The sequence below is a fragment of the Ylistrum balloti genome, unplaced genomic scaffold (genome assembly GCF_031769215.1).
Source record: "Ylistrum balloti isolate Yb309-2 unplaced genomic scaffold, AGI_CSIRO_Ybal_v1 Utg370230, whole genome shotgun sequence".
Lineage (NCBI taxonomy): Eukaryota > Metazoa > Mollusca > Bivalvia > Pectinida > Pectinidae > Ylistrum > Ylistrum balloti.
In genome coordinates, this window is record NW_026782190.1 from 857,054 (window position 1) to 881,719 (window position 24,666).

Below are 24,666 nucleotides of genomic sequence, written 5' to 3' on the forward strand. Positions count from 1 at the left end.
TTACGTGTTCTATTTTCTTTCATTTGTTAAAGCACATATCTAAAGAATGGTTTCTTCCAGCGCTCCTTAGGTGTACTCTTATTTGTTCCAGGGGCGATGAATCTTTCTCATACATGAGACAGGGAAATCTTTAACCCTTGTGATGTCACAATTGACATTATATTTACAAGGTTCTTGATGCATAGTTGTGGAGGGAAGTATTCTAATAGGAGAGGAATTCAGAAAATTTATGAAATATAGAGACAGTAAATAATGTGTGTATGTCTGAGATAGATTTATCAATCGTGGATGTTTTTTTCTCTAACCTTGGACAGGTAAATCAACACTTTACAGGTGTGAGATTTCTAGGGGGAAGATAAGGGGATTTAAACAATTTAACAATAAAAGGAGATTCCTAAGGAAACAAGACTGTGTAAGAAAAATAATCAGGATGATATCAGCCCTTTGGGAAGATAATTTAGTTGCAAACACTCAGAATTCTCTTGTTTGCCTAATGTAATTATCTTATCCCACAACTCATTATCAGAACTAGAGTACACACTTTAATCACTGCTCTTAAAAGTTTTGACATTGTCCTTAAATGTGATCGTAAAATCTCCTGGAAGAGTCTTGGAGTTTGATGTCTTAAAATCTGAACCATGCAAGGACAAAAAAGACTTATTAAAACTACAGAACAGAATTGGGAGGGGTCTAACCTCATACTTTGTAACATCAAAGTCATGTTTATTGTACAAAAGTCAAATACTTACTTATCTAGTTTACCCACCAAAAACACATGGATAGTACAAAAACAATGGCGCTTTCTCAAGGAAGCACAATCTCACTATATAAAGACAAGACAATACTTTAATTTGTTTTAATTTTTTGTACAATTTGTAGTTCAGATAACCTCTGTGAAATAAGGTAGAAAAAGCTGGAGCTAAGTGTCCATGTTGTTGTTTATAGATGCACGTGTCACGGCTATGTACTGGTAGTGATGGATATCTGTTTATACCTGCTGTTGATATAAAGTATCCAGATGTATGACCTGCATAGCTTTATAGGTATATGTACACACTAAAAATAGATATCCATGTTTGGTTACGAAAACATCAGATAATTGAATGTGTGAAACAATCTAGTACATATAAGTATTTTCCAAGATTTCGCCTGCATAAAGACTCGATATATATACACAAGATTCAACACGTACACGCTCAACTTTCTTACCTTCGAACACAATTGTTTATGTAAGTTTAATACTTTAAAAACTTCTTTTGACCGACCACGAAGAGCGTTCTAGCCTCTTTTGTCGTTACACTCGTGTAATGACATGTGCATACAAGAGCACGTTGACATACGAGGCTGGTAATTGCCAAGTGAATTAAAACCTATTATAAATGTCTTCGAGGTACCCCTTTACAAAGCCACCCAGAGACTTTAATGCTAACTCATTCCTACATGTCTTCGAGGTACCCCTTTACAAAGCCACCCAGAGACTTTAATGCTAACTCATTCCTACTTGTCGTCGAGGTACCCCTTTACACAGCCATCCAGAGACTTTAATGCTGGCTCACTCCTACATGTCTTCGAGGTACCCCTTTACAAAGCCACCCAGAGACTTTAATGCTGACTCATTCCTACATGTCGTCGAGGTACCCCTTTACACAGCCACCCAGAGACTTCAATGCTAACTCATTCCTACTTGTCGTCGAGGTACCCCTTTTACACAGCCATCCAGAGACTTTAATGCTGACTCATTCCTACATGTCGTCGAGGTACCCCTTTACAAAGCCACCCAGAGACTTTAATGCTAACTCATTCCTACGTGTCGTCGAGGTAACCCTTTACAAAGCTGTCCAGAGACTTCAATGCTAACTCTTTCCTCCATGTCGAGGTAACCCTTTACAAAGCTGTCCAGAGACTTCAATGCTAACTCTTTCCTCCATGTCGAGGTAACCTTTTAACAAAGCCACCCAGAGACTTTAATGTTAACTTATTCCTACATGTCGTCGAGGTACTCCTTTACACAGCCACCCAGAGACTTTAATGCTAACTTATTCCTACATGTTGTCGAGGTAACCCTTTACACAGCCACCCAGAGACTTCAATGCTAACTCTTTCCTACTTGTTGTCGAGGTAACCCTTTACAAAGCAGTCCAGAGACTTCAATGCTAATTCTTTCCTCCATGTCGATGTAACCTTTTACAAAGCCACTCTGAAAATGTAATGCTAATTCTTTCTTACTTGTCGCGGACTTATTCCTACATGTCGTACACTTCCATTTAAAGATCGATATAACGTGTTAACCTATAAGTCAACTTCATGTTTCAAGTCCTATGTAATGGTCAGGAATTTCGTTATCATCACCCGTTAGATTTTTATCCTCTGTATATACTATGTAGATATAGTAAATGTCTCATTCTGATGTTATACTGTTGATTACACAGGTATGATAACATGTTTCTCTTCCACGGGTATATTTCAGATGGCTAACAGCTGGTACATATTCGTGCAGTCCTAGATGTAAAATACTAAAAGAAATAGTCATATAAAGAACACTGTGATTTTAAAACCGGTTTATTTATTGAAGAAAAATAAATATGCAAGACTTTCAATATTAACAATTATTCACATCGAAACTGTTACGAAAGCCTATTATTCAAACATAAGAAAAAAGTAGATGAACATCTCATTAAAGCATGATAATTATCTAAATTTTATTTAGAACATTAATTACATGTAGTTTTCCTCTTTTCAGATACATCATAATAGGCTTTCGTCAAGAGATGGTGCGCTACACAGATAATAGATATTATTGATGACTGACAAATTCCGTAGATGTCTTCCTAGTTTCTACAGTATTTGTAGATGGGTGCAAGATGTCTATTTTTTTCTAAAATTTTCATTTAAAAGGGGGATATTACAAAACACTATTTTCTGCATTAGATTATTAGATATACAGAGTAAAAATGATAAATATAACAACCAGTTATAAAGTTTGTGAATTATACATATTTGGTCTGTATCATCCATGATTTCCAGAGGGAAGCTCCGTCTAAAACCGAACATCTTGATTTACAATGCAAACAATGTTTATATAGAACACTCCTGCTTTTTAAAATGAACTTTTGATATTTTCTATACATTGAAGTAACGAGAAGGTTCTGAATTCCAGAGTCTAGGTACTGAATGACTTTCTGGTAATTCAAAATAAACCAAAACTCGAAGAGATGAAGACACTATTACATAAACAAATATCAACATTTTTAATAATGCAATTAAAATTTAAGATATTCATAACAAGTTAATGGTTTCAGAAATCCTAGAATTACCATCTTGTTATTTCCTTTACATCCATACCAAAGAAATTAAAGGTGTGGTCTCGTCAGTTCCCCAGGGGGATATATCAGTACTACAAAATTCATACCCGGTTACATCGACCAGCTTCAGAATGATAAAATATTACTTTTATCTCAAACTTGCAAGATAATTGGTTGCTGTCATTTCTGTAAAAAGGGTGTTTATTCTTTACTTCAAACCCTTTATTGCACAATTAGGCCATGTCGAAGAGATGACTGCTATGAAAATATATTACTGGCATTTTGGTCTTGATTATAAAACGATCGTGTACTTATCATAGGTCGGTCGTCATATATATAACACTAACGTCTCGGACTACTGGATTTCTTGGGCCGACTCGGTAGCACTTTTATAGCAACCGTTTCACACGTTCGCTTATAACATAGGTCAGACATTTGATTAAATAACTGTCAGCTGTGAGTTCCCGAACCTGCACTGGTCAGTTAATGGTCAGATCTGATGACCATCTGCTTGTCGTTGATGAGTTTTTTTGACCTTGATCATAAATAAAAGATTCTGCTCACATTTCGAAGGAAACCACCACAATATTTTATAAGTCACTTATGTCAACAACACATCACCGATTGAAGCTAAAGCAAAGCAAACTGAAGTCTGTTTTTAACAAAAGCATTGCCCAATGGCGTCGCGATATTGTCTTATTCACTTCTGGGGAGGCTATCAGTTTGTGTAGTGGATATCGCATACTATGTATACACAAAAAGCCACATACCCAATAAAAGAATATATTTGGAATAAAAAAAACTTAACGGATATGCCACTAGCTTCTTGACAAAGTTTATTATTGGTAGGCTTGAACGGCGATCAAATGTTGTTTTTACTGACTTTCCCAGTCGTTCAGTAAGTAAGTAATGAGTCTGTCCCAGAGAGATGTCTTCGGTACAATCCGTACAGCAGTATTTTGCCGCGGAATGACATTTATGCTATATTTGCTGTTGTCGGAAAATCCACCAGCCAATCGCTGTCGAGTTTTCTGTAGCGACAAGAAGAAATTATCATCATTGGCATAAGTATTTTCTTTCTCAGCGGATGCTGAATTCTTAAGAATACCGTCGTCTTCGAATCCCTTTGAAGCCCTTACTGGGAACATTTTTAGTCCCGTCAGACTTCGGGTTTTGCCTGTGTAGTACTTGCTTATCTGCTCTGATCTCGTGAGAGGCCGATAATTAACGGAATGACGGTTGCCGCGGATAGGATCCACAAAAGCAAGTCTCTGATTGGCTAGATTTGCATTCAATCTGCGATTGGCAAGTGACTGAGCCAATCGCTGCCTGCTTAATCTTGACGCTAACCTTTGATTGTATAAGTTTGAAGCAGCGGAATGCAGTCTTAATGTATTCTGCTTGTTCCGTGAAGACGGTTGTCTGCTTACAAAACGATCATTGAGGTTCCTGCTAAGATCCCTTGTTGCCGGTGAGGTACGCATGCTGCGCCATCTGTATAAGTAGGGTGCTGGAAAATAAAAAGCGTAAAACCTTATAATAGAATTTTGTCACGTGATAACCAGGGAAACACCAATGTCATTTTTTTGCATTTGCGTTTATATCACCTAAGGTGATGTCATAAAATGACGATAAAACGATGTCACACATAATTATGTATATTACACTTGACAATAAATAAATAATTTATACGGCGTACAGTGCTAAGATTAATTAACTAATTTGTAGAGTAGTTTCATTAAGAGCAAAACAAGTAAGCCATCTTCGAAATACAGTTAAATTATAATTTACAATGTATTGAATAAATTCGCGTTTTAAATCAATTTACAATGTACCATAAAAAATTAAGTCATGAAATGTATTCGACAAGTAGTCGTCTGTTTTATGAAATGAGCTACTCACTCCAGACATCAAATTCAAGACATACACAGACTATATTCATATCTTTGAAGTGTAGTATTTAATCCAGGTAAATTTCCCTAAGCTTTATCTCCAGAGATTTTTATCAAAGAACAATTATAAAATGATCAATATGAATTCAGTGTACAAAATGATGCCTACTTATTGGTTGTCAGGCATCTAGATTCCAATTATATACACTGAACATTATAAAACCTATAGATATGTTATGTTTTACATCATGTCAAGTCTGATTGTCAAAGTCATTGCCACTTTAAGTAAATGCATATAAATATATATAAATTTTCGTGTTTATTCTCTTTCCCGGTTATGGGAACAGTCTTTTAAATGAAAGATAAATTGTAGATCAAGTATTATGTTGTAGTTGTAAGCTACATTGGAGTTCCTTCGTTCGTACAATTACGTGTATAATCAAGAGATGATAGAAGAATGATCAACTTCTTGTTGACAAGATCTTTCTTGTTTTTGGTAGTATGATCTTCCAGTCTACTATTGGTTTAGACATAGGAACTAACCGTGCCTCTCTCTTGAAAGATTGTTTTTTTTAAAACGAGGCTGAATGTATCATAATCCGAACCATTCTTTCGTTCTATCGAATTTCTAACAAAGGTCTGAAGCCAGCTGCTGACTGATACAAGAAAGTCGATAGTCATCACAACGATTTGGACTGAAAACATCAAAGATCTTTTTCAAATTGATCTAAAAGTTTTTGCTAAATCCTTCAATTTCACTCTTAGATGGCCATCGTATTTTATGTCCATCAGAATATGAAATCCAGGACACTACATACTTTTCAGACATCTGTCGCTTACCCCAACATTTTCTTACAGTGCAACCGACTAGGACAGCTGATTACAATTTCCCTGTTGTGAATTTTCCTATTCTATCTAGTGTCAGTCATGCTCCCTAACTATGATGACGACAGCTACAGTTAAACTTAGAATAAGAGCGGTCTAGAACGTGACCTAGAATTGACAGAGTGGGTGTCGTCGATGAAGCATAATGCAAGATATTTTTCACCCTTTTAATGGCTTTCTTGGATTTATTCTCTTGCTCAACCCCCATTTCGCCGATTTTGAGTTTCAAAGAAGTTTTTGGTAAAATGTTCACATCACTAGGACGATGTGTTTATTGTTATTTTTCTCAATTATTGGACTTAGTTGCGTAATTTCGTTCTTTTAAACAATGAAATATTAATTGTTGTGAACAAAATCTGACCATTTCTGGAAATTAATTGATTGACGTTAGATATATGCAAGAGATGTATAGTTCAGTACAATACAGAGACTATACGTGATGAATAAGACTATAATATAGTTAAATTAATATCTTATATACTAGGACGAAACAGGTGTATGGTGTAGTTAAGTTCATTTGCTGGTTCTACTGTATCTTAATATTTTTGAAAACAATTGTCCAAATCAAGGAAGAAATATCACAAAAAGGATCGAATTTCTGAATGAGGCATCTTCATCGAGTTTGGTGGTAAAATCTTCCAACAGACTATTGGCATACCTTTGGGAGCTAACAGCGTTCCTTCTGTTTGCCGACTTGTTTTAGTTTTCATACGAGGCTGAATTTATTGAAGAGTTTATCGAAATAGTTCACAAAGACCTTGCACAGTGGTTTCATTTCACTTTCAGGTACATTGGCGACGTCTTGTCATTAAATAACAAGAAATTTATTAACCACGTATCTTCGTATATACCCAGCAGAACTGGAAATAAAAGACACGACAGACACTTCTATACCTATCTCTACCTTTTCCTACAATGAAAACAACATGGGGAGCTTTCCAGGAAGCTGTACGATAAGCGTGATGATTTCAATTTCTCTATTGTGAATGTTACGTTTCTGGATAGCAATATCATGCATCCCCAACCTTTGGTGTTTACATGTCACAGGTGATTCGATATTCAATGACCTTTTCACATTATTACGATTTGTGTTCAAAAAGTCGTAAACCGAGTGTAACCGGGTGTCATTGATGAAGCAGAAGACACTTAATCTTCCGGAATACCTGGTCTTATTCTTCTTGTCCTTTTTTCAGGAGTCTCCGCGTAAATCTTTCTTTTGTTCATATTTTGCCCGAGTTTCGTGGAATTTGATTTTGGATTATGATTATGTTGACATATTGGTATTTCCTTGTTTTTTTCTGAATTCCCATTGAAAGATGCTAATCATTTGTATGTCATTTGTATAATCTTTGATTATTTCCACGAATAAAACAAACTGCTTAAGTCTTAGTCAATGATAGACTCATTCCCCTATATGATTACTGCAATGCACACTTCATTGCTATTTATATATGTTGTATTCTGAGTAAGGTTTAATATATGAAATCGATACATCGTATACACAGTACACCTTGTAAGCTACCAAGAGCATGAGTATTACTAGATATATGACAAGATATATGTATAGTGGTTACTAAATTATTCTTCTGTCATATCCTGGAAATTCCATTTGTATACTGTGTAGGCATTAGATTCGACATTACATATTTGTTAAAGCGAGTTTTATGAATGCATATGCTACACATGCAGCTGGTGTCATGAGCAACCAGACGATTCATAACGTCTCGGAACGGTTTGTTCTGGGCGTTAATGTATATCGATGTTCCTATATCACAACCACTTAAAATATTTTCCGCCTTGTTGTGATAGAAGTACACGTCTTCATAACCTATTTAAACAAGACCGCGATTTCAACCCAAAATCAACAAACAAGAACATTTCGAAGAAAAGAAAAAAGATTGAATCCACTGGAAAGTAGAATACATAATGTAAAACAGATAAAGGGATAAATTTCTACGAAAGCACATTCCGGTCAAGTTGTGTTTTATTTGAATTCGAAATTTTGATATAGTAACTCAAAATTTCGAGTTAGTAATCCGAAATTTTGAGTTAGTAAGTCGAAATTTTAAGATAGCAACTCAAAATTTCGAGTTAGTAATTCGAAATTTTGAGTTAGTAAGTCGAAATTTTGAGTTGTTATCTTGAAATTTCGGGTTGATATCGCAAAATTTTGACTTACTAACTCAAAATTTCGGATTACTAACTCGAAATATCGAGTTGCTATTTCTAAATTTCGAGTTGCTGTCTCAAAATTTCACGTTGCTATCTCTAAATATCGGGTTAATATCTCAAAATTTCGGATTACTAATTCGAAATTTCGAAATAAAATTAAACACAACGTGGCCGTAGATTCCGTAGATTTCACTTTGATAGCTGAAGAACGTTGTATTCTCATGACCAGAAGTAGTCTGCTAGTCATCTAAGTGATCTTTGTAAATCCTGATCTTTTAGCATACAACCTGAGTTTAAGCATAGGTAAATTATCATGAATACAACGCCATGTGTTTTAGAAAAGTTAATTCTTCTATTTCAGATAAAGTAAATTTTTGTCATATGTTAGGACTGTCACGCTCTCTGAATGAAAATTGGAGCAGACAACATTGCGATATTACCAAGATGCAAATGAGCGCAACATTGAAAAAGAGTAACCACAGAATCATGATGGTGACTAAAAGGCTTTCCCTTGACCTACACAAACCTGTATTTGTGTTGAATTTTTTTCCCATCAGCAAGCAGTCGATATCTATCACGAAACATATTGAATCCATAGGTAGCTATAAAGAGGAATAGAAATCGTCATGTCTTTCGTAGAACAAAGTGTGATGCTGCTCTAGTTGGTTACGTTGTACGAACAGATCAAAGTTATAGTTATGTATATAAAATTTTATGATTTCAAAAGGGTTATCCGGATGACAGGTTACTAAAAACATAGGACTTGGATGGTCTTTGTTTTTTTATCTAAAAAATTCTTTTACATTCGACTTTGTCTGTAAGCAAAGGTAAAAATAAATGTCTCGAATAAGGCACGGTTCGTTCCTATAACGTTCCCAATAATTTCTTGGAAGGACTTTTGGCAAAACTCTTTCTGGGTTGGCTTTTTCGTATGGATTTTCCTTTTGTCATGAAATAAGGTCCAGGTGCTGTTTACCGTTTTGGGATAAAAGAGCGTTTTTTTCAAAATTAATTCGTTTTTAAGTTTCTTATGATAGTGTAGAGGGCAGAAAAGGTATTAGCTTGCTAGGTACGATTACATTGACAATGTTGTACACTTGAGGATTTTTTTTCTCGAGTGTTGACCATCAGTAAAATTCCGTTACGCACATCCGATGTTGGATAATGAACTCGGCAATTTCCGTTGGACATTTAACGGTTGAGCGATAGTACATTTGTTTCTCTTAATGTCTCATCTAAGAAATTATATATATTGTGATGAAAATTCAATATGCAATAAAACTTGTTCAAAATATTCACTAAAACAGGTAACAATTCAGTAAACATAAATGTGTCTCGTAATAATTGACCCAGTACTGGATATCGTCCTTGTCCGCTTGCTTGATATGCATAATTATCACAGCCGTTCGGACATTGATGAATGACCATCATGAATTTTGCTCCAATCGGTCAACCTCGGTATCTCCTAATACCAGCGGACTGCGGTCTGAGGCCTAGCCTTTCGCACGTCACATGTCAAGCGTGACAGATTTATAGCACAGGATTGAAATTTATACATAGTCTATGCGTATGATGTTGATAAAAGTGCGACTTGTATGCAGGGTGAGTGTTCTAGCTGCCTTTCAATAAAGTACGAACAGTACTGTAACCAGGTGTAAGGTTGTTAAAGCAGAATCACTGCATAAATAGGGACCATCAAATAGCAATGATATAACCTGACAAATATCACAAAGTCAGGCAAGGGGAAACAGAAACAGAAAAAACAAGGAAAACATCAACAATAAGATAAATACTGATGTTGTGAACAGATGCATAAAAAATAAATCGAGAAAATACCAATATGTCAACATAATCATAATCCAAACACAAATTCCATAAAACAAGGGCAAAAAATACAATGAGAATAAGACCAGGTGTTTCGGATGAATAAGCGTCTTTTGCTTCATCAACGACACACGCCATGTAAACCTTGGTCAATCCAAGTAAGTAATATCAGGTTCTCAAATGAGAAAGTTATACATTAAACAAGAAGTAACCCTAATGAGAAGACCTCTGTATAGCAATGATTCCGTTCATCTGCAACTTTTGACCAATGGTTTATCATACTTACCCAGACGCTGAGCACTTCCGGCGGCGACCAGCAGTGTAAGCCAAAAAAGTTCCAAGTTCTGAAGCCAAAAGGAAAGAGAAATAATACAAATGACAATTATAGCCACTATATAGTAAATGCTTTTTCGTCATTTTTTTTTTTTTATAAAAAAGCTTTAATCTTGTGTGTCAGTAAATCCTAAATCGTCAAGTTTTCAACATTAAGACGAGTCTAAAAGCAGTGCTTTTACCATTATCGTCCCCTTCTTCCTCACGGACGGAATAAGTTCAGAATCTGTCACGAAACAATCAAATTGTCAAATTAAGAAGGAGAATATTTTTCCATACATTAGATTTTAGTCGTAATTCGATCGTAATTTGGATATAACTTTCACCATTAACTTGTTATTATGTCCACTAATGAATTTAATTTATCTGCACTCGGTAGTCATCGAGGAGGTTCGTGTCGCCTAATGCTGCTCATCAGGATAAAATTACGACACGATCATTATGACCTTTGACATGGTAATATTTCACCGACAGACACACTTGTCATTTTTGCTATTAAATCTTATGTCGTGTTGGTTTTAATTTACTTATGATTTCAATAAAAAATACAGTATTCATGTTTTAACCGGTGATAGAAATTCTTCTTTATGTCATATCTGACCAAGTCATATAGTTTTTAATTTCAAAGCGCATTAGTCAGTAAATTTCAATAAGATATTACATATATTTTAAGCCATAAGTCATTTTATTGCTTTTAACTTCGACATTTATGAAATAATTTCTTTTCTTTAATTGCTGCACGAGTTATATGTATGTATTTAGTGTATGATCATGATTTCGACGTAACTGCCGCTTTCATATCATGTCAAATACGAATCACTCATAAAAAGCGAGGAAACAGGAACACGTCAGATCAGAATAATTAACCGATCGTTGGATCAGCGAAACTGGCCCATCTTCCAGAAGAATTTCAATCTCTGTGTTGATTCCGATTTGAATTATATTGATTGGAAATGACTTCATAATGATTTTTCAAATTTGAACGTGACGTATTTTCTAGATCACAGAGACCAAATTTATTTAAAGAGCAACACGATACTTTCTTGTCAGAAATGTTTGTCGACGTAAGTGAATTAGATAAATTGTATTTCCGAGTTAAAAAATTTAACCTTTCGTTTGAAATTTATTATTTTAAACAACCCTTTTGTATGATACATATATGTGTGCCCAGGGATCAACAAAAACACATCCATCCTGATACATCAAACCCAACATATATCACTATAGCACCGATGTAACAAGGAAATAAAATCACGTCCAGGGAATTGTTTTATAATTCATCATATCATGGACGCATAAACAGCTACGACACAAATAAAGAAACAGTGTGGGGGGCAATAAACATTACTACTGTGGGACCTGCGCGCGAGTCTACACTGTATAACGGTCAGTTATGAAAGGTGGACAGCACTTACTTGACTGGTTCTTTGTACATGTAGTTTTGATTCCTTGATTATGAAAAAAGCTTAAGTCATCTTTATTCAAATGAATGACTTCACCCTTCGTCTACAGTAGCTATTTGCACGTGAATAGACTCGCCCTTGTGGTATAATTCCAGTTATATAACAATTTTCTGGATGAGCTGGGTTCGTTTTTACTATAGAATCACACGTGTTCTATATCTTATAAGCCGACTCCTGACAAGTAGTCCTTTTGTAACACTCACGTCGTACATTTGTATAATAAAAGTGATTCATTTTTTGGCTCTACTGTATCTAACTCTTAATTGTATTGAATGGTGGTATTCACTTGTTTGTCGTTTGTACAATTTTCATCGATAATACATTTGACTTAACAAATGAATATATGTATCATTTTAAGGGGAAAATTTTTAGGATCATGAAATTTCATTACGTTTAATGCTACATTTTTTTAAAATCGGCTTTTTTATCAGTTTTATCCGAGATTGCTTCTTCTTAAAATATTTTCTTCATGTGTTGCACCAAAGTTGTCGTGTTAAAAGTCATTGCCATGTTTGCAACGAAACATTTTTACTCTCAAATACAATGTCGAAATTTTCAGTTTTCAAACAATATTTATAACACCAGCAGTCGCCTTGCTAGCTAGAACAACATCCATCCTTAAAAAAACGACAAGCATGCTCGTCTTTAAAATAATACCTATCCTAGGGTTTCTTGTATATACAGTAACCACTCATTACGTCTAAATCTGACTTAAATTTCAAAAATATATAAGTATATTTATCAGGATGAAAATAGATATTTTTCTTTTATAATAAAAAATATAAGCAGGGTCCATTTTGTTGATAGGACAAAATATTAAAACTAAACTTACCATGGTAAAAGTCCTAGGATAAAAAAATGCCCAAACACAATCCCAGTCGGATGTAACACTCAACACATTCTTGTAAGATAACTGGTATACCTAGGAGTTCGCCGCCTCCTCCCCTCCTTCAGGTAAATCTCAATATGTCCATATAAGTGTCCGCAAGCAAATAATTCAACCACGGTAGCTGCAGATTTGAGAGATGACTTTGGGATGAGACACATATAATATTCACAGTATTGTACTTGTACAGACAGATGAAATATCGCTGTAGAACTGTTAATTAATGTCTTTCCGTGACAGAAACATATCTAAACTGAAACGACAGACTTTCCTGAGAATTACGGAATATGGGCATTAGCGTCATGAAGTTATATAAAGTATATCCGAGTTTGTGATCTGACCAGTGTCACAAGAGTGATAAATACACTGTGTGACGGTTGTAGAGGTCACCAGTGGTTATACCTCATCACACCATATTGACCAATCAAAGCTTGGGTTTATCACCAGGTGTTAATCTGATCAGTTGCTCGTTAGGGCGTTCACTTGCCGAATAGACAGAAATATCATTAAAAAAAAACACTTCCTAGATTTACGTCATCATGTTATATTTTTCAGGGGTTGTTTTTTCAGAAGAGAAATAACATCCATATATATATATGTTTGATATCATAGGTTTTGGTGAATACAGCGATAAACTATTTCTGAAATTGGTCACATTTATAGTTTAATTAGCAGTGTAGGAAAAGGTTTGTCGTTGGTAATGCTGTATTCTAGCCAGACTTTAATTGATTGCTTGTTGTACCGATGAACTGTAACCGCCTTTCTCCCCGTTTTCCTTGTTGATTGTTCCTTTTCGGTGATAAAGCGTCACTTTTCTCTCATCTTATGCACGCGTTTGTTCTTTTTACCGAAAGTAAATGCACCTGCATTTTTAATCCCAACATTAAGCTCCAATAAAGCAAGTTGTTTCTTTATGGTCTATTTCAAATTTGATCAAATCGTAGGCATAAGTAAACTTTTCCAAATTTTCAAAACGAAAAATGACTTCAATGTAAAAAAATATTGACATTGTCTGCAGCAACTGCTCGTTTGTTAAAACGGACAAAAAAAATCAACCTTTGACATGAACGATAGTAAGTAGCGTTACTAATGGAACAACGTACTGGCGCGCTGGTAGTTAACAACTTCCAGAAGTGTTCAAAGTATCCTCAGGTTGTTCATGATGATTTCTACATATTAAAGTAATTTGCTTTTAGATGAACTGCTGGGGACTTTTCACAAACACATTACCAGCTCTGTTAGTAGATTTAAGGTGTTCCTTTATGTTTTATGCAGTCTAAATGATATTAGCTATATATATGATACCAAACAAGTTTGGTAAATTTTCAGAAAATCGTGGACATTTAAGTGACAAATTATTTGTAAACATGCCAATACATGATCAACACATTCCTTCGGAAGAAAGAAATATTCTTCTTAAAGATGGAAGAGGAATACTAAGGGTTGGTACCAAAGGTAAGAGAAAATGTAGTTGTTAGTGCTAAGAGAAGTTGGAGCTGGTAATTGTGTATTGGAAAGGAATTGATCAAAATCTTTTAGACCAGATATTAAAGCTTTCAGCACATGAAGATATCGTTATCAACGTTTTAAGCTCATCATTCACAAAAGAAATATATGTACATTTGTATTAGCGTATAACGTGTATGCAAAGGTGACAATGCAATATTTGCTATATGAACATTTTGAAATTACGCCGTTTTTCAGAAGGAGAGCGGGAAACAGTCCAAAGTGTAACTGTTTTAAGATTATGTAATTAACAAGTTGACTTGGTGCTTAAGTATCAATATTACGTTTTGGACATATTTTACTCTGTTACGTATGCCTGGTGGTTCCGTTGTGTTTACCTTTTTCTCATTTGGACGTAACATCATCTACTTCAACTGACCAAGATTTACATGGCGGGTGTACTCGATGAAGTAGTAGACGCTTATCCTTTTGGAACAACAGGACTTATTCTCCTGATATTTGTTCCGGCGTCTTCATGTAACTCTTCCTTTTATTCTTATATAGAAAATACACAGGACTCGCCAGTTTTGTCTTTCATAACCCTCTCCAAAGTACAGCTCATATTCTAAGACACTGACCATGTATTCTATTTATCCTGCAACATCGATTGATAATCAGACCATTTAAACTTTAGCAGTTTTGTTGTCAAGTGTTTGTTTACTTAACGTTGACATTATACTGAATCTTGTCTACCTGAAGACGGACGCCAAAATAATTGTCCTGCGCAGATCGATAGTTACAAACTTTATAGGACATGACAACAATATGAATTATTGTTAATAAATTTGTCAATTACAAGATATAGAATAGCTTATTTCAACAGTTCTTTGTATTAGTAAACGTAATCTTAAAAGTATATCCAGGAAGTAATTCTGTCTTATTTACGTACGTGCTAAAATACAGCTGTCTTCGTTACTGTCGAATACAACTAAAATATATTTGGCAGTATATTCCGACAATGATGGCGTCATTTGTAGAACAAATTGCTATGATATTTTTAACATTATAGTTCAATTAAGATCCTGTTTACATGTATTTTCTTTGTTTTGTAACACGTGATTCAAGTTCATTAAATGGTTGACTGTTGCTTTTAGTTTAAGTAATAAGTTCTTTTGTCGGTAGCTGATAGCTCCTCTAATTATTGTATTTAGTTACGTATTACGATATCTAGATGATTAAATTTTACGTTAGAACCTAACAATTATTTGTGTTAATGCATTTAACTAGCACACTAGTTAACGATACCTGTGATCGTTGTGTTACCAAGGCAACTTATCCCTAGATAATTGTTTAACATATAGATAGCAGACGGTTCCTATATATATGTTACTCGATTACTTTAACGGTTGATGTTTAAGTAGTTCACTATTTATGTAGCTTGTTAATAACGCGACCAGACATAAATCGTTGTTTATATTTACACAATATTTGTTGCTAACTAAATTCCCTTTTTAGTTTTCAAAAAACAGGAGGATTTATCGTAATATAAACTGGAAACTTTTCCGTCTAGAATTATTGGCACTCTTATCTAACAAAAGTTTGATTTTAATACATTAATATATTTTGAAAAAAACCCCAGTTACTCTAGACATTGTACCACAGTGACACCGTGCTATATTTAACACACTGACCCGTCACCTCAAGTACCATTAACACTGACCGGTAATTGTCACACCGTGTAGCGGACTCGACATTTAGGAAGCAGTTATATGTGGCATAAGACATAGAACTCCATTCGGTGTCAGCGATTAGAGATGTCTGGTACATGTAATGTTATTTCCATATATATACAGGGGAAAAACGGGAAACAAACGAAACGTTATTATGCTGAACTCCAGCATCACGTACATATTAGAATTTACAAATAGTAACGATATAGACACTATTTAAATAATGGATGCAAATCATACTTATTTCACGATTACGGGGAATAATTTATCAAATGTTAGTTCAGTGACTAGAGTGAAGAAAGTGATCACCTGGATAAGATACTATATAAATCTGGATTCTACCTCACTAGTGAAATTAACTTATCAATACCATATAATCTTCACACACCATACCACCACAAACTACATTTATTGTCATAAATACCATGACAACGCCAACTAAAGTTAATATACACCAAACCACCACTAACTACAGTTTTAATATATACCATGGTTACAATAACTAAAGGTAATATATACGATATCATCACTTATTACAGTTTTAACAGATACCATAGCAGCACTAAGTAAAGTTTAAATATATATCATGACAGCACTAACTACCGTTGTAATACACCATACAACCACTTACATCAGATAAGATATTACCATATCATCACTAACTACACTTTAAATATATACCACAGCAACACTTTCTACAGTGGAAGTATATAACATAGCAACTCAAACTGCAGATAAAACATAACATAACAACACTAACTGCTGTTGAAATATATACGATAGCAACTCTATCTATGACTGAAATATATATCACAACATCACTAACATCACTAATTACGAGGTTAATTTATAAGAGATTTTAACTGTATATCCACTATTAACCATGGTACTTATAAATGTAGACAACGTATTTCCTACGGATTAACTTTATATCGACATACTTAATGATAATACTTTATTGTCAGTCCAAATTATAGATTATTTTCTAATTGTGTTTTTTTATTCTCTGGAACGTTCATTGATTGTCACCGACTCGTAAACACCTCAGGTAAGACATGCTTGTAAATGTCATTTGTCTGATGAAGAAGACAAGCAATCACCGAAGCGTCAAATTGTTTTACTGAACTTATTTTACGTTCCGATTTTTACTGACTGAGAATGTTAGATTTGAAATCAGAGGAGCCGATGTCTCCGTATTTGTAGGAATGCGTCCTACCTGTATGGCTGACTAGGCTCGCTGTGTGATAGGTCTTCGTCACACATCATTGATATTGCCGATGATCGATCCGTCAACCTCGACTGGAATGATTGTTATTTAAGTTAATATTTACTTACCATCAAACACGTTATAATTCATCTATGTTGTCGTGTTACGTGTGGTGTGGCGAAGATGGTCCAAAGTAAAAACAACACCTTTTCTAAACTCAAAACCAGTTACATGGGGCAAAACAAGCAAAAAAAATCCTTCTGAAATAGTACAAGGAGAATAAGACCAGGTGTTCCTGAAGGGTGAGGGTCTGTTATTGTATCGACGACAATAACCTCTATGTAAATATTGGTCAGAAGAAGTTATATCAAACCAAGGCTTGAATGTCTTTGGAGATACCTGATGGTGGTACTGATGTACTATGTTATCGTGATGTTCTAACGCACTGCTTTGTTACTGTCATTCACCGCACTGGGGAAAATATCAGTCAGATCGAAAAAATATCATTATGGAAATCAAACTTATTTTGTAATTTAAATAGAAGAACTAGAAACTGTCATAGACAATTTTGACGGGCTTTTCACCTATTTTGGCCTGTTATTAATGGCAATGCCTGCAAAACATTGGCACTCTTATTACTTATTGTTATCAATAGTCAGTGTCCACAGGAGGTTTTTTTTTAAAGAAATTTCACAATTGTTTACCTCTAAAAATGATAAATTAAATTCATAGGATTTTTACATTATTGATGCCTGTGACCTTGAAAGTGGATCCAAGTCATTCATATTTACAAATTTAACAGACAATTATCTCAGCATTACGCTAATGACGTATCGAACCTCTACGCCTTTCCAAACTTGAGAAGAATATGTATATACATATATGTTGATATCCTACACTGAAGTTTTGAACTTTGACCTCTAAGGCAAACCGTAAGTTGGTCTTTTGTGGAAGTTTGCTTCAAGCAATCAAAAAGAAGTATCTACAGAAAGTTGTTAATCGAAACACGTGACCTCTTAAAAAGTAAGAAAACGTCATTTAATGATATCAATATAATTGATCCATTTGACCAAGTGGGTCAAGGTCATTCACATTAACGACATTTATGTATATATTAGCTTAATATGTATTAGATATCAAGTCTATAGGTCCTTCCAAACTTGAGAAGAAGTTTCGCATACATTGATACCCTACATTGAAGTTGGAGTAAATTTAGTTAAAACTTTTTCCCTGTATCTTATATTGAACTATGGGAATTAAAAAAAAAAAATGACGTAAAACGTCAAAGAAAGACCTCACCGAAGAAATGTAGACACTTAACTGATCGGATTGACATTCTGCATTGAACTGTGGAAAAAATCGAAAAAGTTCAATAATGATTTTTTTTTCTATTTTAAGTGACCTTGACACGTTAGCGAGCTTTTTTATTTGAAAGAATTGCTATTAACATGTAGAAAAAAGTTAGATATGACCTTCCCCTACATAAAATATAATGTAGCAAATTTGTAGGTCAAAAAATAGGTTTCGAGTTACTGCTGTTTTTAGAAGCTCTGGTAACTGGGTCATGGCGGTCATATTGGATTTTTGACCTACTTAAAAATGTGGCATTAACAAGTTCAGATGTACTTCCATAACATACTATATGAATTGCGTGCTTATCCCTTACCGTTTAAAAGATTATGAACCAACAAATTCGGAATAATATTAATAGTAATAATAACGATAAGAAAAAACAAAAACAAAAGGTATTTTCACCTTTTGGTGAAAAGCCCTAATAATGAAAAAAAAAAAAAAAACTACAGCGTAGAACGATGCTGGTGTTCATGGCAAATAAATCGTTCTGTGGAAAAATGGGAGAAAGATATCAAATAATTAAAAAATTTGAAGCTTTCTGGGTTTCATTTAACTCCTAACAACTTTGAACAAAACATATTCTCATATACAGAATAAGTCCACACACAAAGTGATAATTTACCTTTTAAGTTGGAGAAAGTGTTTTTTGTTTTTTGTTTTGTTTTGTTTTTGTTTTTTTTTTTTTAAATATTTTCATGTTCCATGTAATGGAGCACAGAAAAAAATACCGACAGAATATTAATATAAATACAAATGCGATGAAACTATGGCAATCAGCTATTATAAAACAAAATATTCATAGACGCCTAAAAACGCAAAAGATTAAGACCAGGTGTTCCGGAAGGGTAAGTGTCCTCCGTTTTATTGACGAAAACCCGTGATGTAAATCTTGGTCAGAGCGAAAACACATTGTTGTAAAACCCTCATAACAGGGAGGTGGTAAGGTCCGTTGTCTTAATTAAACTGACACAACCATAATTAGGCATGCTTTATGAAAAAGAAAACAAGTGCAATCATTCCCTTGTAGTTTTATCTGGGTCCGTTAAAAACACTGATTGACATGAATGAAATCAATTACTTTTATTGAGCTTATATAAAAATGTATAAACACTTTTTTTTTAATTTCTGCGCATTAAAGTGAATCCTCGTTACTATCATACAACATGTCGATCTCGGTGAACAAAATTTCAACATAAACACTTTCAAAGGCGCTGGCTGGTGAGATACCCATGACGAAATATGAAATTGTTTCCATTCAAGCAGCTAGCTACATCCATAGCTGTTTCGTACACAAACAATTATAATATCTATTATCTCTGGATAGTCTTCAATTTTGGTTTGCAAAGTTTGCCCTTTTAAATTCGGTAGACTGAAATCAAAGTGACTCGCTTCCTTCAAACAACATGGTGAGGGTCACCTTGTCTACTACTCATCTTTAACCCTGACTTAGCTGTCATTTCTGCAGAATGCTACCTCGTCGACATTACTACCCAGATCTTTGGTTTTACTCGTCGTTTATTGAAATATAATATCTGGACAATGTGATTATTCATACACCTGATTTTTATGACGAGCGAAAGGACCATGTAATTGGCGCTTTTACAGTCAATATTTGCGGTTTTTCTTACATTCGGTAGAATTGGAAGGTTCTATTCTAATGTGTGTCTTTTGTACATTATTCATTAAGTAGTCTACTGATACTCTTTATACTCAAAAAAACAATTATGAAAGATTTTTTTTTTTTTTTTTTTATAAGAAAGTGTTAAATTTTTTTCTCACTTGTTAAATGATTATGAAACGAGTTCTCATAAAGTAATACAACTTCATCGGCCTTTAATTGACTTCCCATATAGGTTGTATCAAAAATGATTCGGAATGTCAACGATTGGTAATTAACTTTGAAATATTTGTGGATTCTAGACTTAATTCTTATCGTTTTCCGAACAATCCTTTAAAGACTATCTCTGCATGATGTAATGTGATTGCTATGAATGTTGTTCGTATAAAAACACAATAGAATGAAGGTTTACATGGAAACTGCATTAGATTATTATCCTATAGGTCATTTTCAACATTAAAGTAATTTGGCCCTCGTTTCATCTCTCTACATGTCAACACAAATAACCACGTTGGCAACTATGTCCTCACCAAAACACTTTGATAAGAAAAGACCTACATTGCAAAACACCGGCTTGTCATAGAAAGATCGTCATTTTTTGTTTGTTTTGTTGTGATGTATTCCGTAGACTTTACCTAGATTTGAGGGTTGGTGTTTATACTTGATGCCGGTCGAGGTCATTATCGTCACGACATATAAGCTTTGTCCGTTTAATTAGTAACATAATATAGAACAGCCCGAACGCAACCACTGCTGTAAGTGAAATCATCTGAGACGGTTTCCACACGGAAACGAGGTGTGTGCAGAGTCCACTTTTTATGGAAGCATCGATATATCACGATTTGTGACACAGATATGGAGATGTGACAGGAGTCGAGAATTTATCATTGTCTGCAGACAAATGGAGTGTGTAATCACAGAAATGACCTTATCCTGTGTATATCCTCCTACTATAACACATTAATATATGAACAACATCATAACTGGGAATGTTCATTAATGATTTCAGTTTGAATGTATGTAATGACACGCCCACACACGTATTGACTACCAAACGGAAGTGACTTACATGTATATAAAACACTTGTTTCCTGTCAGAAACTAGTGTTCCGCTATGTAGTGTCACGTGGGTGAAATGTTTCATTCATGGCTTACTTGTCGGTACTGGTTATTTTCGTACCTGTGTATATGCTGTGGTGTATAGTAATCAGATGGCATGTTATTGCACATAGATCACAGAGGGTCATTTTATAGCACTGGTCAGAACACACTTTAGCCAGGCAATGGCGTTTATTGTGACCGATGTCTCATTGCCTCGATAATAAACGTATGTCTCGAGCCTTCAGATACAATTAGGTTATGATTTAAATATACCACCACAATAGGTCAGATGATCATGTTTTCTTCATACCTATAACTATTCAAAGTGTGGTACACAGCAACCCTGAAACTTAATTTTAATTCGGTCAGTAGTTATGGTGGGAACAGACAGAGTGCTGTTCGTCTACAATAAAAACTGCAGTGTTATCACCCCCTCACGACGAATGGTCGATGTGAACCACGGATCTGCATAAGTACATATATATGTACATACGTAATCAGTGGCGTACTTTATCGAACATCCATCTATCCGACCATCATGTTACATGCTCACAACCGTCATAACTTGTACGAGTTCGCGTCGTGACGTCATGTGACAAAAATGATATCACTCTTACTATAAAACTAGAGTTAGCATATATTTCCTTTCTACATTTTGGCTACTGATAACAAAGAATCGTTTCTATTTTTGGTTTAGCACCGTCTTATCTTAAGATGACAGAGCAACTCTAACTAATAAAATAATGAAGACTCATTGTGATGTGATTATCACGCGTAAAATTGGATGAATTGAAAGCATCTAGATAGACGGAATAAGCATGAAAGTTGAAAATAATACATTGAAATCAATTGACAATTCTTTAAAGGGGGAGGTAACACAAGAAGGCTGCTCAGCCCCTTGTTTCAAAGAGTATTATAAAATTTGGCTTCAAAATTCGCAAAAATTGCAGTTTACTTCATTATTTTCTCTACTGTCCAAATTGTTACCATGACTGACGATTCCTAGAAGTACGAAACAGCTGTATGATGCAGTTTAAATCATAATTTGGCTATGCTGTACCTAATTATATATTTATATAAGGATTTACTCGTATGACGTTTTAAACAAATAATACCCGTATGTTAACCTATTCTTTATGTGCTATCTTATTATATGTCTTACAAAAACAATATTGATGGGAATATGTATTAAAGCTACATCCAATATCATAATGTACATTCTATATCAATGATTAAAGATTTATCTCCATTCACCATTAGATTGAGTCGTCATGGAAATAGGAATACAGAATTATCAAGCTAAATGTTAATTAGGAGTATGGCATCATGTCATTATTGGGTCAACTTAACAATGATATCGTATCACCTACAATTTTACATTTGATGAAGATAAATTATAAAGTTACTGGTATGTAGGGTATGCAGCTCTAAGATTGTACAAAACACTGGTGAATAGCACCTTTTAATAAAAGATTTAGAGTTAGATAAAATAAAAAAAAATTATACTTTATTATACACTTATCTGTTTCGTCCTTCTACAACTCGTCAGTGATGAGAAGAGCCATGTTACTGAGAATACATCCATGATTCATTCGACATTTGAAGAAATTTCTAATGAGTACTTCTATTATCTGCAGAAGAGTCAAATGCTGAATTTCATTCATTTTATGTTATTAATAATTTAAATGTATCCTTACGTTGGAGGCAATTAATAAAACGAACACGTGACTATCACATTTACAAGGGTGAGATATTTTTATGGCGTGTGTACTTAATAAACTGTGACCAGTTCACATCCAATAGACAACTGGTTTTAATTGTCATGGCCAGACTTTGTGTGACGTGGGTGATCCTGGGTGCAGGTATGACGTATATACACATTTGTGAGCTGACATTTGTGCATTATTTCCGTGTATATTGGCTTGTCGCCCCAAAACGAGGTTCATACTATCTCCATATAATCAAACAATCAGCTCCGTGATCAAAGATATGTTGTCAAATCAACATGGGTTTGACAGTATCTAGTTTTATTTGATTTTTTTAATTATTTTTATTTTTGTTAGTTTGGTTTTTTTTTTAATTTCTAATTTTAGTGCATTTCCATATGTCGAATTAGATTTACTTATATCTATCCTAAATACCGCTTGAAATAAAATACAGATTAGTGTATAGAAATACAATCACTTAAGAGAATTGCGGTATTTTTGTAAAGCTAACAAATATGACGCCAGCAGTTGCCTATGAAAGGTAAAGTATTACACGATACAATGTCACGCCCTGATGTACCGACCAACCTTAACCGATGCATCAAAAATCGGTTTCCTTGAATTTTTTTTATCACTCTTCCCGAAATATTGACGACATAACAATATCCGTACGAAGCTGTACAACTCTTAAACGGCCATAAAATATTTGTGTCATTTTCATTGTTTGGGATTTCCTAATTAGTTTTTTTTTGTTATCACGAAATGATGTTGTTTTTGTTTTGTATACATTGAGTAGTTCGATATCATTAGATAAAAATCAAAACAAGAAATCACAAATATCTTTAAAAAACAAAGATAAGGATAAAAATCTTGACTCGACATTTGCAAGGATTTTATCGAACTAGTTTCGTTTCTTCTCTGTCATTAAACGATACCGTAATACAATTTCTTTCTTTATAACTCATTTGTGAACGTGACATTACTTAATTGGATTGACCAAGACTTTTAGTGCCGGATAAAGTCAATGAAGCAGTAGACGCTTACTCTTCCGGAACACCTGGTCTTTTTTCTTCTTATAATTTTTCAGGGGTATTCACGTAGATCCTTTTTGTTAATATTTTGCCCTAGTTTATTTAGTTTGAGTTTGGATTATGGTTATGTTGACATGTTGGTTTCTCTTGTTGTTACTTGTGTTTTGAGTAAAAATACGTTTCTGTTAAATTGTACTTTGTGTGTTTTATTTTGCATATTGTTTTTGTTATACATAACAGATATGTTGTTGTGTATTATTGTTAGGTGTTGTATGTGTAATGTAAATTACATTGTACTGTGTGTCTTTACCAAACACCGCACAAGTGATTGTTTTGAAATTAAATCATACTCGACAGATTTATCTCCCTTCTTGTTAGATGACTAACTAGTAGTCTGACTTTGAATGAGGAATGAATGATGCCATTTTTTATTTATGATAATATTTCAATATCAAATTAAATTTTATTTCCATTTCTTTATTTCAATTTAGAATTGTCTCCATAAGATAGAACAATTATATGACATTAAAAATATCGGGACTTTTATCAGGTTGTAAACGTTCAATCTGGAAATATTTTTATGATGTATTAAATGATCTTTTATCCTGTAACACTACATAATTTAGGATCCTTTTCATATATATAATGCATGCAGTGGAAACATTAGCTTTACTATATTAATACATTGCCCGTATATCCTACATTAGTAACAAATAA

At 34.2% G+C, this 24,666-nt stretch overlaps 1 protein-coding gene across 1 annotated transcript; it reads right to left on the reverse strand.

The window, feature by feature from the left end:
• Positions 1-4,177: 4,177 nt before the first annotated feature.
• Positions 4,178-18,715, reverse strand: LOC132552001 (uncharacterized). The gene is made up of 3 exons (XM_060216145.1): positions 18,674-18,715; positions 10,362-10,419; positions 4,178-4,812 (listed from the first exon to the last, which is right to left on the reverse strand). Exons 1-3 carry the CDS (start codon positions 18,713-18,715, stop codon positions 4,178-4,180), a joined length of 735 nt encoding a protein of 244 aa, XP_060072128.1.
• Positions 18,716-24,666: the final 5,951 nt, after the last annotated feature.